Raw genomic sequence first — 16,361 nt, 5'->3', positions numbered from 1 at the left:
GGTCCTAATTTTGGAAGTTAGAACGAAGAATAGTCTTGGTCCACGATGAAACAATGCCCAATGGGAAAAATAATCTTTGAAAAACAGTATATATCTACTATATCACATAGATACACACTGTAGCATATGTCTCTGTAGAAATTGTGCAACCACGACATCCCTCCCAAAGTTGGTGGACAAAACTTCTGTTGCCGTTTAAGGAGCATGGCTTATTCACAACCATCTCATCACATGCATTTCTCAATAAGCTACAATGACAGCCAACACTCTGAAAATAGAAAAATTATAGTTTCTTGAAATAAAACCCTTATTAATTGTAATAAACATACTATTTTATGTTTTGTTCTGCAACCACACTGTCCTCCACACCACCGCTCGACACCCTCGAGAGTGGCACATTACCAAATCCAATCGAGTGAGTTAAATCACACATCAATTGGCAATCTGAAGTTGCGGAATCCCGCCACTTTGACCAATATCTTTCTATCATCACTGTAAATTCTGGGACTAGTTCCACTTAATAATAAATAACTGATTTACAACTTTTCAAATGACATGCCCTTTCCAAATATTTAACCGTTGGCCCTTGTTGCTTGGGCTTTGCACAACACAATTTTAATGACACGAATGTAATGAAAATCAAAATATATACCGTAAAATGGGGCGACTTTGTGACTGGTGGGGTGACTTTGTGACAAGGGATCGAGTTTTCGTATTTTAAATCTCGCGCCGCGACCGCTCGTCTCAGGAAAGAGCTGAACCACGCATTTCGTTTGTCAGACATGCCACGCCACGTAGCGGCAGCAGGGTGAAGCTTCTGCACACGCATAGTTCCTTCCGACGCCGTTGCTTAGAAACGCTGTTATTTACGTTTTCGTAAAACGAGGGAAACTTTATATTGTGAAAACGTTTATGTTAAGGACGCAACTAAAACAGGTATGTACATTTGTTTGTTAATATGTTGGGCAAATTATTGTAGAATATCGATTAAATCAAGCCATGTTTGTTGAACATATGAGACAAAAACTGAAATGCACGCACTTTGTCTGGCGACTTTGTGACACCCCAACTTGTCACAAAGTCACCCCACCATGGTTTTAGGTTATATTTTATCACGTTTTTTGTCTTTCAAGCACTGAAAAGAAGATGAGGTCTTATAAAAGGAAGTTGGGTGCAAGAGCCTATAGAAATTACTCTCCAGAGACATTAGATAAAGCCGTTAAATTGGTTTTAACAAAGAAAATGACCCTGCGAGCAGCATCTGAAAGGTTAGTGGCAGTTCTTTAATTTTTCATACACTGTCACACAGGAAGTAAACGTTTTATTGGATACTGTAAGGCTAAAATAGACGTTTAGATGACCATCTGTTTGGCGTTTTTAAGCAAATTATTCTGCTTGAATAGGGAGCAAAATACAGCTATGTACACCAGGAAGTTACCTACATTCCTTTATTTTGTTACAAACTTTACTGTCATAAAACGGGTTTTTACACCAATTTGCAACTTCTGGCATTTGTAAAGGAAGCATTTATGCAAATTTTAAACCTACCTTCGTAAAATTCTGATATTTTTGGCATTTTTTCTATTAAACATCTTTTAAAAGGTATGGTATTTTTTTCTGAATTGGTATATATGTTTTATACGTTCTTTTTCTCTGCTTTTATGTTCAATATTCATCGAAACACATTGTGGAACAAAACCAAAGAGATAAAACGTTCGACCACCTCAAACTCAGAAACAGTCAAACCTAAAAGACAGCATGGGGGTCAACCTATTTTTACAAAAGAAGAAGAGGATACATTCGTTGCTCATTCCATTGCAATGGCATCTTATGGTTTCCCAATGACATTACTTGATTTGCGCCGTGTCGTCAAATCATATCTAGATCGAACCGGAAGAAAAGTTCCCGTGTTTGGAAATGGAAACTTTCCTGGGAGAGAGTGGGCCATGTCATTTATGAAGCGGCATAAGTATGTTCTCTCCGAACGTGTCGCCAAAAATATCACATATGCAAGAGCTGCGACTGATACCGAAGTGATTGACTCATATTTTGAGCATTTAGAGAAGGAGTTAGAGGGTATTCCGCCAGAAAAAATTTGGAATTACGACGAAACGAACGTCCAGGACGATCCGGGAAGCAAAAAAGTGTTGGTCAGAAGAGGAGCAAAATATCCAGAGCGGATACAAAATTGTTCCAAAGCGTGTACTTCGATTATGGTCTGTGGGAACGCCGCAGGACTGTTGGCTCCACTATACGTAAATTACAAGGCCGAGAACATGTGGTCGACCTGGACCGAAAATGGACCTGAAGGAGCCCGCTACAATCGTACTAAATCTGGATGGTTTGATCACCAAGGGTTTGAGGACTGGTTCATCAATCTTATGCTCCCCATACTGAAACAACAAGATGGCCAAAAAGTTCTTATTGGCGATAATTTGAGTTCGCATATTAACCTAGTGGTTATTCGACTCTGCGAAAAGTATGGGATAAAATTTATCGCACTCCCACCAAATGCGACACATCTACTGCAACCGCTAGATGTTGCCATATTCAGAGTTCTAAAACTGATTTGGCGTGAAATTTTGTCAGATTGGAAGCAATCGACATCTGGTAGCTGGTGCACATCAGTTCCAAAAGATGAACTGCCTGGTCTGTTAAAGAAAATGATGGACAAGCTGCAGGAGAACATCATAAAAAATCTCCAGTCAGGATTTAGGAAGACTGGGATTTTTCCACTTAACAAAATGGAAGTCCTCCAAAGACTCCCGAAGGCCGTCTTGGAAGAGAGCCTACAGTCCTTATCGGGAGTGGTTGGTGAGATCTTCATAGAAGAACTGCAGAAGAAGAGAGAAGAGGTTACAGGATGCCGGGCCCCCAAGAGAAGGAGAAGGCTCACTGTTCCAGCAGACAGAAGTATCTCCAGTGCCGAAATCGAAGCCAGTAGGGCGGAACAGCCGAAAGGGAAGAACACAAAAGCCAGCACTTCCTCCAGACCCAGCGGATCCAAGGAAAAGGCTGTACTGGCAGGTGAGATGTCTGAAGAAAGCTCTTCAGATGAAGACAACAGCAGAGAGAGGAACTGGACGGATGAAGATCCCAGTGACCCCGACGTGCTGGATGAATCTTTCAGCTGTTTGGAGGATTCAGAACCTGAAATGTCTCCCACAAAAGTGATTCCAAATGATAAAGACGTCTTTGGAATCGACAGCATGGCTCCTGAAAAAAACGTTTTCAAAGTGGATGATTTTGTAGTGGTGAACTTTGAAGGGAAACTTCTTCCAGGAAGTGTGACTGGAGAAAATCAAGAGGGCTACATTGTCAGCGTTATGGAGAGGACCAAGATGTTCTGGAAGTGGCCTACTAAAGAAGATGCTATTCTGTACTCCAAAGAAGAAGTTTTGTACACTATCGAGCCCCCAAGACCGGTAGGAAAGCGAGGGTTCTTTGAGGTGAAAAATCTAGATTAGGGAGCTCCTTTTCCATCACTTGTAAAAATGATGTAGCTCTACCAAAGTATCAAACACATGTACATTGATTAAATATACTTTTTGATTGGTCAAAATTGTGACATTATTTTTTTCCCATACTTTGTAACCCAAAAACAATGTTGTCACAAAGTCACCCCACCCTGTGGGGTGACTTTGTGACAACATTGTTTCCCTTTATATAGTCGTTCATAAAAAAGATACAAATTTTTTGAAGACATAATCTTGTAAAGGAAGGTTGTAGCTATCTTATGATGCCATCCGTTTCAGTTTATGTTAAAAATTGATCAGTGTACGAGTGGAAACATGCAAAACTTGTCACAAAGTCACCCCATTTTACGGTACTATACTGCCATCAGCTACTGGGCAAAGCCTTTACATTGCTACCAGCCCAAATTATGAAAATACACCTCCAAACACAAGGAGTTTTTGAAGTGATAGTATTCCTGTCAATAGGTACACTACGTTCAACCACACACTACGCAGTATAAAAAACACGCACTTCACAACAAAATCTCCCACACAAAATCCAAACAGTCAGCCACGTTACAAACGTCTCACAGCAACGTACAAACACTTTAGAAATATTCAGAAGTTCGTAACACCCTTTTCTTTACCGACATGTTCGGATCTTCTGAACAAGCAGCAGAGGACGGTACCTTACGATTTTCTGTAATTATCCGTAAGCTGTGGTAAAATACGACAAACAGCACGTCTCTAGCGTCGCGCCTTCCTCCGCCTCTGCCGAAGCCCCGTATGCACGCGCGCGTGCAGCTTGAGGTGCGTGCGGCGGAAGAACAGCTTGCCGCAGACGTCGCAGCCGTGGCGCCTCTCGCCGGTGTGCAGGCGCGCGTGCACGCGCAGGTGCGCCGCCTGCGTGAACGACTTACCGCACACGTGGCAGGCGAACGGCCGCTCGCCCGTGTGGACGCGCAGGTGGTCTCGCAGGTAGCGGCGCTCCCGGAACGCCCTGCCGCAGACGTCGCAGCGGAAGCGCCGCTCCCCCGTGTGCAGCAGCGCGTGCCGCTTCAGCTGGCTCGGCTGCGAGAACACTTTGCCGCACACGTCGCAGCCGTAGCTCTCCCCCCCGTGCAGCCGCTCGTGCTCTCTCAAGTTGTCGGAGCGTCCGAAAGACCTGCCGCACTGGCCGCAGGAGTACCTCTTCGATTCGGAATGCGTATCCGCGTGCCGCCTCAGATATCCGATCCGGCTGAAACCTCTGCCGCATATGTCGCAGTACAGCTGGAAGGATTTACCACAGACAGTGCCGCGGTCCGATCTTCTTCTTCTTCCGTCGTGAGAAGAATTCCGTACCCGCACCTTCTTTCTGAATTTGCACACTGCAGCTTCGTCGGTGGAGCTTTCCGACAGGTCATCTAGAGAAAACCGTTGACACCTATGAAATAAAAACAGAGAGGAAATTGTTTAACACAGTGCTTGCCTCTTATTCGGGGTCGGGCGCGGCTCGTAATTAAAGGCTCTGAGGCGGAGCCGCCCCCAAAATATATGTTAAAGTAAATTTCGCAAGAACATATTACAAAATTTAAATTATCAGGACGAATTTCGCACATTTCCGATTAAAATAACGACGATCAACGTTTTTGGAACTATTTGTATCGATAGATGTTTTCCGAACGGTTAGTAGTGTTTGGTAGAGATGGAGGATCCGCTCCTGAACTGATTCCTAGAGTTGAATCTTTCAAAGGAGTGAACAACAATCAGTGATTCAGAAAAAAAGAACGGTAGCTCCAAACGTTTCCCACAGCAGAGAGAGAGAGAGAGAGAGAGAGAGAGAGAGAGAGAGACGGAGCAGGTCAGCGGGGCCTCTGCTGGTCAGAGCACACGGCATGCCACACAACACAACACAGCCAGCGCCGGCCTCTGCCCTGCTTCTGCCTTGGCTGCCTGCATTGTGCAGTGCTCCATTGGATTTTGTGTTTCACATATGCCCTGCCCTCTCTGTGCTTCGTCTGCCGCGTGCAGTGTCTGGCGCACCTTAACTTAGCATCACACTCCGTCGACGATCGTTTCAGTCGCACGTCCTGCCCTCTGGGCGGTTGATGCGAGCAACAAGACAGAGAGCCTCCTAGCGGAGAACATAAGAACTACTTGCAACAACCTGCTCGCAAGAGAACGGACGATTTGTCTCGGAGCGGGTGGCTGGTGGCCGCTCACCGCTCCCCCCCGCCCACGGAACTCTACCGCTCAACGCTCATCCCACCGTTCTCGACTCTAGCCAGAGCGTTGAGTAAAGCAACTCAGGTGTCACTCTCGTCTCTGAGGTCTTAGCTCATGCAGTAATACAGCTCGCGGCTCGACCTGCTTGACTCGACGCCTCTGCATCGGAGTTCGTCTCTACTGGATATTGTTCTTCGTAGTAATACCGCTATGTATATTACATTATTATGTTATGTATACATAATTTGTTTTTATTCTATTTTTATTTGTTTAAACTGATCAGATTAGGTTCCTGACTCCTCCTCTTACGATAGGATTTTTATTATGGACACTCGAATTTACGCTTTAATTACGAGCGAACTGATAAACGTATCGCAAAATGTGATACACCAATATATTCCTTGTTTTATTCTGCATAAGACTATATGCAGCACTTTAGTCTTACAGTCAAATTTATATATATTTTTTTCTTATTCTGGTACGGATTTTGCGATTTTAGGCGTCTTCAGAAGGAAACGTTCACTTTAAAAACATATGGCTTGCGATGTATTTGTATGAGGTTAATCAAATTTTAATACATTATAGCCAAATATATTGTTAATTTAAATCTCACGTTACAACATTTTCCGATCACCCAAAAAACCACGATAGTGCAAAATAAATCAATAATCAAAAACTTTGTCATATCGTGGAAATTTCAATAAACAATACAAAATTCTTACTTATTATCTGTGTTACTTCACAATAGGATCAAATAAGATCAAAATCCAGGTATAGTACTGGAATAGACCAAGTTTAAAGGGCAATGTGCCTTCCATTTATTTCCTATTGTGAATGAGTGGTGAGTCATGAAAAAGAGCTAGTTCATTTCAGGGAGTGAACAGTTCTGATCCGATCTCTGAAAAGAACAGTTTTGCCCATCTCTAGTGTTTAGGCTGCGCCTTGGAACGTCCGTAAGCTGCATGTAGCAGCGGTATGGGGGCGTGGCTTCTACATAGTACTGCTCTTTATGGGCGACCCGAAGGCTCAGAACACGGTTACTAAATAATAAGGTTGGGCAGTAAGCGCTCTGCTCTGCTATTGGCTGGCCTAGTGACGTCAGCGTGGAAGCAAGCGCTCAGAAGCAGACGACACGGCATGCGTGTTTACATCAAGTTTTTGGCGGAAAATTTTGTTTATACCAGAAATGAGATGTCTAAACTGCTTTTCTGCTGCTAAAATATTACAGTTAAAACTGATGAATTATATTCTTTCGCAGCTTATGCCTCACACATTGGTAAAATATCTGATCACAACCACACTGACGCACACTTGAAATTCGAAACCTCGGCTCAGATAAATCAGAAACTATCCATTTAATCGCATTGAAATAAATTTAATTAAGAGCTCGAAGTTGCACACACTTGTTTGTAAGAACAGCGTTCTAAAGCCGCTATAGTATTCATCAAAGTAACTTTATCTGTGTCTTAAAAAAAGAACTGTCATCTGTACATGTGCTCTTATTACGATGTTTCTTATTTGGTGACAGCTTTTCCAGAGTTTCCAGAGATATCTTATGTAGTTCTCGTTTCTTATACCGTTTGGTTCTGTCTTCTTGTTGCGGGTGACACATTGACCGTCGCACTATTGCATGGCAAATTGCACGAAGGAACTGCATCTGGCTTGAGCATCCTTTTTCAGGGCAAATTAAGCATTTCAGACTGTAAATACCTTAAGTAATCTGTTTATGCGAAATGGCGAGAACATATTCGTGCATGCGCAACATTTACACTGCCTTAACATTTCGACAACCATAGTTTTTGTAACGTTTCATTACGCGGGAAACTGTGATACGTTACGTAAGTTGCCTGTGTGTTCCGGATGTAGGAAAAACAGCCCGTAACAGCACAGCCTGGCATTATAAAAATTAATTTTCTCACTCACTTGTGGATTCTCCAATAAGAATTTCACAGGACGAACCATAAACTGTAGAGCTGGCGAACACAATGTTGATCCCGCTGTCCACTATCGCTCACTATTTCAGTTCCGAATCAAATATCAATTACAGCAAAAACCGTAAACACTCCCGAATTCCGAATGTTTCCGCTGTTGACTGAGTAACTCAGAAGAAAGAACTCAATCAAAATACTCCTTCAAACACAAAACAACACAAGAAAAACAATCACAATTCGAACTGTGTACTGTTTGGCACAGCTGCTTCCACCGTGACGTCATGCGCACAACTGAGAAAACACGTTGCTTTCTGCGCATAACTTTCTGCGCCCCCCTGGCTCAGAGCTTGCAGCCTAAGGGTGTCATACCAACCACCACACGTTTTTCACGTTCCACTATCTATGTAATAAAGGAATGCAGAGTGGCCGAAACTTCGCTATCCAATCTCTGTCTCTGCACATCTCTACTACGCTTCGATGCTTCATTAATCGACGTTTAGTATTATTGTTTTGATAATGTTTTACATAGTGGTTTTGTTTCTACCATTGGCTATTTTATCCACATTTACAATAAGTTTGCAAATATCCCGCCAGAGTGCACTACAAGACCGTAACTACAGGCTCTCTAACCAAAGACCTTGTAAAAAATAACTAGACTCACTGATGGCGCTGCAGTCGCGGGATAATTTGAACCTTCGGCTGGACGCCATTATAGTGGTTGTAGTCTGATGTGTTGTGTAGTACTGTTTATGAAGACCCTGATTCAACGTTGTATATTTGTTGGGACGTACATACAGTATTTGTTACTCGTAATTCTACTGTCTGTACGTTCCAATCAAAAGAAGTACAATGGTGAAGAGTCGTGCAGCGACTAATTGTACAAATAAATTCGAGAAAGGAACGAACATTACATTTCACAGGTAAGTGAATATTTTAAATTGTTTTGTATGTCAGTGCACTTGCTTAATAAATGTTTTTGTAACACGGTATTAGTATAATGTCTGCGCATCTATTTGAAGGTTTCCTTTCTCAAAACCACAGCTGTTACAAAAAATGGTTACACGCTGTCAGGGGGCAACATTTCCGACCGACAGAATACCATTTTATATGTTCTGATCATTTTGAAGAAAGTTGGCTGATCTGTAGTGTTTTCATGGTCTAGGTTAGGTTGAAACTTGATAATTTGGTCGTGAGTTGCCAAAGCACTATGCCATATATAACGCACTTCTCGTCATAAAATCTAAAGCAAGGTAGAGTCAGAAAATATCTATTAATATAGTGGGCAAATCTTCGAGTATTTTGATACATTTTGCGTACATCTATCGTAAATGAACTACGAAAAATGCTAGGGGGCCAGTACGTAACTTTTTAGCTACGGCAGATTCCATGTAGTACGTAAGATATAGTCATAAACAGTGACTAGTTGCTGTTTGTTCATAAATTAAGAAGTATATTGTAGTAACGTATTTAAATGAGGCATTATGTTTGTGACCTAACTCAACGGAAGGCGTTTTATAACCAAAAGCGATGTATAAACATTCGAACTCCGCGCGTCAGTTTACCACTCTAATGGCCGCCGCCCAGCTATTCAATTTGTCCGCTCTTCACAGTCGACCACTCGTGCTGTTGTGGGGGCCTGTCTCTAACCGTAACAACAGTACTGCCATCTAGCGAGAGTTTCGTAAGTGATTACAGGACAAAGCGCGCGAAATTTGTCCCGTGACTTTACTTTCCTTGCTTGCTGATGCTGACTGCTTTTGTTGATATCGTGTGATATTAGCAAGTTTCTTTTCCGGAGTGTATTTTGCAAGATTTTAGTGAGTTTTACTTGCTTGTGAATATCTGCGCCATACCGCGAGTGTGAAACCAGCGCAATATGAATTCAGTGTGCAATTTAATAGGTAAAAACTTGGAACACGGCCATAGGATGCAAGTGAAAGAACTTGGTGCACCCAGAGCCGATCTAACGATCGATCAAGGACAGAAACAGTGCAAATCTAGGCAAGGATACAAACGCAGTTTTAATAGAGCAATGTACGATGCAGCTGAGTGCTTGTGTGGTTGTGAAGTGAAATATGCATTTTTCTGTTTCACCTGTCTTCGTACAAATAGTACTGATAGTGCCTGGACTGAAACTGGTATCACTGACTTAAAGAATTTTCACGCAAAGGTCAAAAAACGTAATTCCAGCGAAAAACATGTTAACTTCGAGCTTTGGAGGTAAACTACAATAAACGCCTTAAATTTAGAACTGAAAACACCAAAAATTTTAAGCAGCTGCAAAGTTAACATTCATCGCATTAAAGATCTCTCCGAAACGCGTCTTTTCATATGATTTGCTGCAAAGTGTCAGAAAATGTAATGATGAAGTATAAAAACACTAACCAACGATTTTAACTCGAAGTTAGCTTCTAATGATATTTAATAAATTAATACCTGATTATAGAAGACACAGTACGTAAAATTATGGGTAGAGAGTGAGCTGCCCACCCCCCTCCCCCTGAATTCTTAGTTGTTTATGTCAGACTAATCTGTAACGTAACCAGAGGTCTATATTGGCTCCGATTGATAAATGCCGCAGCCTTCCCCAGTATAGAAACCACTAGCCGCGCCTGTTCAGGGTGTATACGTGGACAAGGAAAAGAAAATCCCGGATTCCCCGGTTTTAAATACACTTTCCCCCGGGTGAAAATACACTTTTTCCGTGTCAAGTAACAGTAGTATACTTCTCCTCGGAACAGTAAAACTTATCAATTTGTCGAGATTGTAACGTGCTTTCGTAAGCCAGTCGTAGCTCACGTCACCTGATCTCGCCAGCCGATACAGCGGATATTCAATGCATAGGACACGTCATGTCGTCAGCCAATAGCATTATCACTGTTAAGTAGCGCGTACACACAAATAGGAAAAGTTAATGGTTTAAATTAATATACATAGTGTTGCTACAAGAAAAGCAAAGCTTTCACATACAATCTGATATTCTGGGCTCGAAATTTTTCTAAATGTTTGTACTCAAAGAGTTGATTTTTAAATGAGAGTCAAACGCTCTGTGATTAAAGAAATTCATCGCACATAGCTCATCTTGGGTAAAAGGAAATTTACTTTGAAAGTAACGATTTTCAATCAATCATTCGCGATATTTTCCCGCGACCTGTTACAAAGAGGTCCGTTTCAGCAGTTGCCAGAGGGCGCCAGATAACAGGTCTCACACTGTTTGCGCAGCTACGATGACGCAAGAAGCCTGTATGTTCGTACGTGTACAACATTAAAAGATCTTACGTTACGTCACAAAAGAAACAAGACATCAGAGGATATTCCAAGAGCATCGGAACTTCGTGGACCATAATAACGTCCATAATTCAGTTTAAAGTGCACATTCGTACGTCCAGATTCGGTTGTAAATTTTCTTGGAGTACCAGTACTGTATTCTTTCATTTTTGGTTCTTTATTATGACATAATGCCATACTTGCAAGAAGACGAAAACATGCTCTTTTGAAATGCAGAGAACAGTTGAAACTAGCCAATAGTGTGGAATTAAACATTTCGTACAAATATACTGCCTCAGCGGAAAAGATTAATAAAAACCACATTTCTTTAGCAAACCGACAAAAATACCTTCATTGTTCTGCAAGGCGATTAATGTTTCAATGAAATTGCCGCCCGGGCCAGATACCCCGGTTCGCTCCCAGCGAATATGGCAGCTTGCGCGCGACAGTAAAATTTTTCCGAGTAGCACCTTGCTACTTCTTATACAGCTAATAACAGCCACACTTTTGTAGCCAGAAGTGGGAGAAGGTACTACACATACGCGGCTCAACTGCGCATGCGCATGGGCCCGCACGCAACTGCTCACACGAATCCAATGTAAACAGTTATGACGTTACGCCCATCGGAGGCAATTTGTTGTTATGAAGCATTGCATAGTCTTCCTAAAGCCTTTGACACATTTCGCTGCTGGCAGATGCTTGTGTGAGCGCTGTGTTTTGTTGTTGTACATGGCGCATTTCCTTTGCACCTTAATTTTTATTTTAGTTTTTTTCTCTCGTTCATGTTTTATTGTTGCAGTATTATTCTGCAGTAGTGGGGTACAGTACTATCCTTTGTTTGAATATTTATTACCAGTCAAAATAACAAAAATTTACCGAAAACTAAAACAAAAATCCCGGAATTCTAAAAAAAATCGCGGAATTCTAAAAAAATTCCCGGGTTTTTCCCGTTCTCTCCCGGATGAAAAAAATCCCGGGTTTTTCCCGGATGTCCCGGTTTGTATACACCCTGTTATTGTAAACAAATAATCAGCATCATGCAGAATCAAGCATCATATAATAAACCTTCGCGCCCAGTACTATGATGTGACAGTTTTCTATCGACCGGAAATCCGAGTCCACGCGATCGAATCTCTCTCTGCAAACCGCTGTAGACTATAGCGAGTATCAGGGTCTCTATGACATTCACATATAGCAAGAGAATGACTAATTAAATTCCTTTTTGCGCACTGGAATTGTTTTATCTTTTCACATGCCAATAGGAGCAAGATGTATGGAGTTGTGGTATATTTCTACAAGGTGTACAACTTTGCTTCCGCCGTTTGCCGATAGGTGGCGACAACGTAGCGGTCGAAAGAAACAGATCGCAGACGTCAGGCAGTTAGCTTGGACCTCGGTCAACATAACCTCATTCAAACATTAGTTGATTTGCGTCTGCATCATAAAGTTGTTCTTGATTGCAGATGTCAGTTTACGGGCCTAATTCTCGTAATTTGGGGGAGGTGTTACTGTTTTGTTTCAGTATGAAGAAAACAGCTGCTGAGTCTCATTGAATACTCTCACATACGTATGTTAAAGACGCTATTAGTGAAAGAATGTGTATTGAGTGGTTTCAACACTTCAAGAACGGTGATTTTAATGTCTTAGACCGGCATAGTGGTGGAAGAGAGAATGTGTTCGATGACGCAGAATTGGAGACATTGCTGAGTGAAGACTTGATTCAAACTCAAGAAGAATTGGCACGATTAGTGGGAGTGACACAGTAAGCCATTTCAAAACGTCTCAAGGCTATGGGCACGTTTCAGAAAGAAGGAACTTGGGTCCCGTGTGAACTGAAACCATGAGACGTTGAACGGCATTTGTGTGTTTGTGAACAGTTGCTTCAGAGCAAAAACGGAAGGGATTTCTGCATCACATTGTTACCGGGGATGAAAAACGGGTTCATTACGATAACCCTAAATGCAAAAAATCATGGGGATATCCCGGCCATGCTTCCACGTTGACAGCCAAACCGAATATTCACGGCTCCTAGATCGTGCTCTGCATTTGGTGGGACCAGCTCGGCGTTCTGTACTATGAGGTGTTAAAACTGAGTGAAACAATCACAGGTGCTCGTTATCGAACGCAATTAAGCGTTTGAGCAGAGCATTAAAAGACAAATGGCCGCAATACAGCGAGAGGCACGATAAACTGATTTTGCAGCATGACAACACTCAACCTCACATTGCGAAAGAGGTCAAAACGTAGTTGGAAACGTTAAAATGGGAAGGCCTACCCCACCCGCCGTATTCTCCACACATTGCTCCCTTTGACTATCACCTGTTTAGATCAATAGTGCACCGGTCTGGCTGACCAACACTTCCGATCTCACGAAGAAGTCGGAAATTTGATCGATTGGTGGATCGCTTCAAAAGATGAACAATTTTTTCGACGCAGGATTCGTACACTGCCCAAAAGATGGGAGAAAGTAGTTGCCAGCAATGGAAAATACTTTGAACAATACACGTGTAACCAATTTGTTTCATTAAAGCCTCAAATGTTGGGGGAAAAGACTTTAGTCCCATTTGGTATATATGGGACTAACTTTTAGTCCCATTTGGTACAGGTCCTCCACTCTTGAGCAGTAGTCTAAAATGGGCTGCTCCATTGTTTAGTCATCAGTATACTCCCAGTATCCAACCAAAGAAGTCAAGTCTGACAATCTTGCTCGACACAATCTACAGAATATACTCATATAGGAACATTATAAGTAGGGGTTAATTAATATTTACTTAATTGGTCTGCCCAACTGGTCTTAGGTGCTTGTATGATGTGTGTCAGAGACTCATAGGCATCAGGGGAGCAGTTAAATGCAACCAATAGGCAAGTAACAAGTTTGCTAGTTCTTTTATCACTGTTTACACAGTGGTTACAGATCACCTACAATGCACTCACAGAAAACCATTAACTACTGACGAGGAAACAATGACACTTCACCAATTCTATGTTTTAAAAATTCAATCTGTGTTTATCAGTACCATGGGAACAACATGCTACATACAGAGGGGTCAGAAAAAACAGACACTGGTTGACAGTCAATATTAGCAGATCAAAAGGACATACACTATGTGATCAAAAGTATCCAGACACCCCAAAAACACACATTTTTCATATTAGGTGCATTGTACTGCCACCTACTGCCAGGAGTACTCCGTATCAGCGACCTCAGTAGTCATTACGTATCGTGAGAGCAGAATGGGACACTCCACAGAATCGCACACTTCGAACGTGGACACGTGATTGGATGTCACTTGTGTCGTACATCTGTATGCGAGATTCCCACACTCCTAAACATCACTAGGTCCACCGTTTCAGACTTCATAGTGAAGTGGAAATGTGAAGGGACACACACAGTACAAAAGCGTACAGGCCGACATCGTCTGTTGATTGACAGAGACCGCCGACAGTTGAAGAGGGTCGTAATGTGTAATAGGCAGACATCTATCCAGACCATCACATAGGAATTCCGAATTGCATCAGGATCCACTGCAAGTACTATGTCAGTTAGGCAGGAGGTGAGAAAACTTTGATTTCATGGCCGAGCAGCTGCTCATAGGCCACACATCACGTCGGTAAATGCCAAATGACGCCTCGCACGGTGTAAGGAGCATACACATTGGACGATTGAACAGTGGAAAAATGTTGTGTGGAGTGACGAATCACGGTACACAATGTGGTGATCCAATGGCAGGGTGTGGGTATGGTGAATGCTCGGTGAAAGTCATCTGCCACCGTGTGTAGTGCCAACAGTAAAACTCCGAGGCGATGGTGTTATGGTGTGGTCGTGTTTTTCACGGAGGGGGCTTGCACCCCTTGTTGTTTTCCATGGGACTACCACAGTGCAGGCCTATACTGATGCTTTAAGCACCTTCTTGCTTTCCACGGTTGAAGAGCAATTCGCGGATGGCCACTGAATCTTTCAACACAATCGAGCACCTGTTCATAATTCACGGCCTGCGGCGGAGTGGTTACACAACAATAACATCTCTTTAATGGACTGGCGTGTACAGAGTCCTGAGCTAAATCCTACAGAACACCTTTGAGATGTTTCGGAACGCCGAATCCGTACCAGGCCTCACCGACCGACATCGATACCTCTCCCCAGTGTAGCACTCCTTGAAGAATGTGCTGCCATTTCCCAATAAACCTTCCAGCATCAGATTGAACATATGCCTGCAAGAGTGGAAGCTGTCATCGAGGCTAACGGTGGGCCAACACCATATTGAATTCCAGCATCACCGATGGAGGGCGTGAACCCCATTAGCAGCCAAACAATGTTAATGCTGCTGAACTGTTGGCCAAACCGCTGCTGTCAGTTTTGCTGGTGTGACAGCCACACTGGATGCCTCAATAGTTTCTCACAGCTCGTTCAGTGTAACTGGCTTTGTTGAAACCTTCATTTTGCGAGGTCCCCCACAGGTAGAAGTCAAAGGTGTAACGTCTGGAGACCACAGTGGATACTGAACAACTCCTCTTTGACGATCTATCATCCAGGTAGATTTACATCCACGTGAGTTCTGATGTCTCCGGGGTAGTGAGGCAGAGCACTATCTTGCTGTACGTAAAATCTTATGTTTTCAAACACCTCTCGGCTGGTAGGTAAAATCTGTGTTTGCAACATATGAAGATACACCTCAACAATTATGGTACCTTGAAAGCAATATGAGAAAATCAAACTGCGCAATGACAGGCCACACCATACATTAACACACAATTGATTGACTTGTTTGTCCACGTGAACGAGAACGTTTTCAGGAGCCCAGTACATGCAGTTGTGGCTGCTTTCAGTGCCGTTCAGCTTAAATTGTGCCCCGTCAGACCAGATAGCCATCCCTGCAGACTGTTCACGCTCACAAAGCATGCCTTCAAACCACTCTCAGTACTCTATCCCTCAATCTGGGTCATCCTCGTTCATAGCATTCAGCAATCTTGGAATGTACACTTTCCACTTTACAGCCTTCAGAATTCATTGTACACTTGATTGGCTTAACCCACTTTCATGTGCGCCCTGCTTTACAGATTTCTGAGGTGACCTAGTAAAATTTTGCAACACAGCAGCACTGGAAGCTGGACTTGTTTATGTTTTTGGTCAGCCATACCTTTCCTTATGCACATCATAAAGACTACCGTTGGCTCCAAACTTATCACAAATACGATAAATTGTTGTACATGATGGTGGCCGCACCCATTTTGCCACTGTCGTACTTCCATTACGTTTGTGCTTCTAGTACCACTTCAATACGACCTTGTCTTGCTCAAATGACAATCTTACTTCATTCATTGCTACACTGTCATCTGCTGGAAGACCCATGCCACCATCTGATGAGGAAACTATACACTATGTTACAGCACAAAATTGCAATAATATGTCATGTTCCTAAGATATTAACTGTCAAAGAGTGTCTACTTTATCTGGACCCCTCTGTATACAAACAACGACCTTTTTATTTACTGCCGCTTC

General features: G+C 42.7%; 1 protein-coding gene across 2 annotated transcripts in view; it reads right to left on the bottom strand.

Moving 5' to 3' along the window:
• Positions 1–3,808: 3,808 nt before the first annotated feature.
• LOC126213447 (zinc finger protein 484-like) overlaps positions 3,809–16,361 on the bottom strand; it is a 105,763-nt gene continuing 93,210 nt past the window's right edge. For both annotated transcript variants that reach the window (XM_049941192.1, XM_049941193.1), the window contains exon 10: positions 3,809–4,881. In XM_049941192.1, coding sequence (XP_049797149.1) covers positions 4,203–4,881 — 679 coding nt within the window. In that variant the 3' untranslated portion in view covers positions 3,809–4,202. The remainder of the gene's footprint in view (positions 4,882–16,361) is intronic.

Source organism: Schistocerca nitens, chromosome 11, assembly GCF_023898315.1.
Source record: "Schistocerca nitens isolate TAMUIC-IGC-003100 chromosome 11, iqSchNite1.1, whole genome shotgun sequence".
NCBI lineage: Eukaryota > Metazoa > Arthropoda > Insecta > Orthoptera > Acrididae > Schistocerca > Schistocerca nitens.
This window is presented reverse-complemented; position numbering and strand designations above follow the sequence as displayed.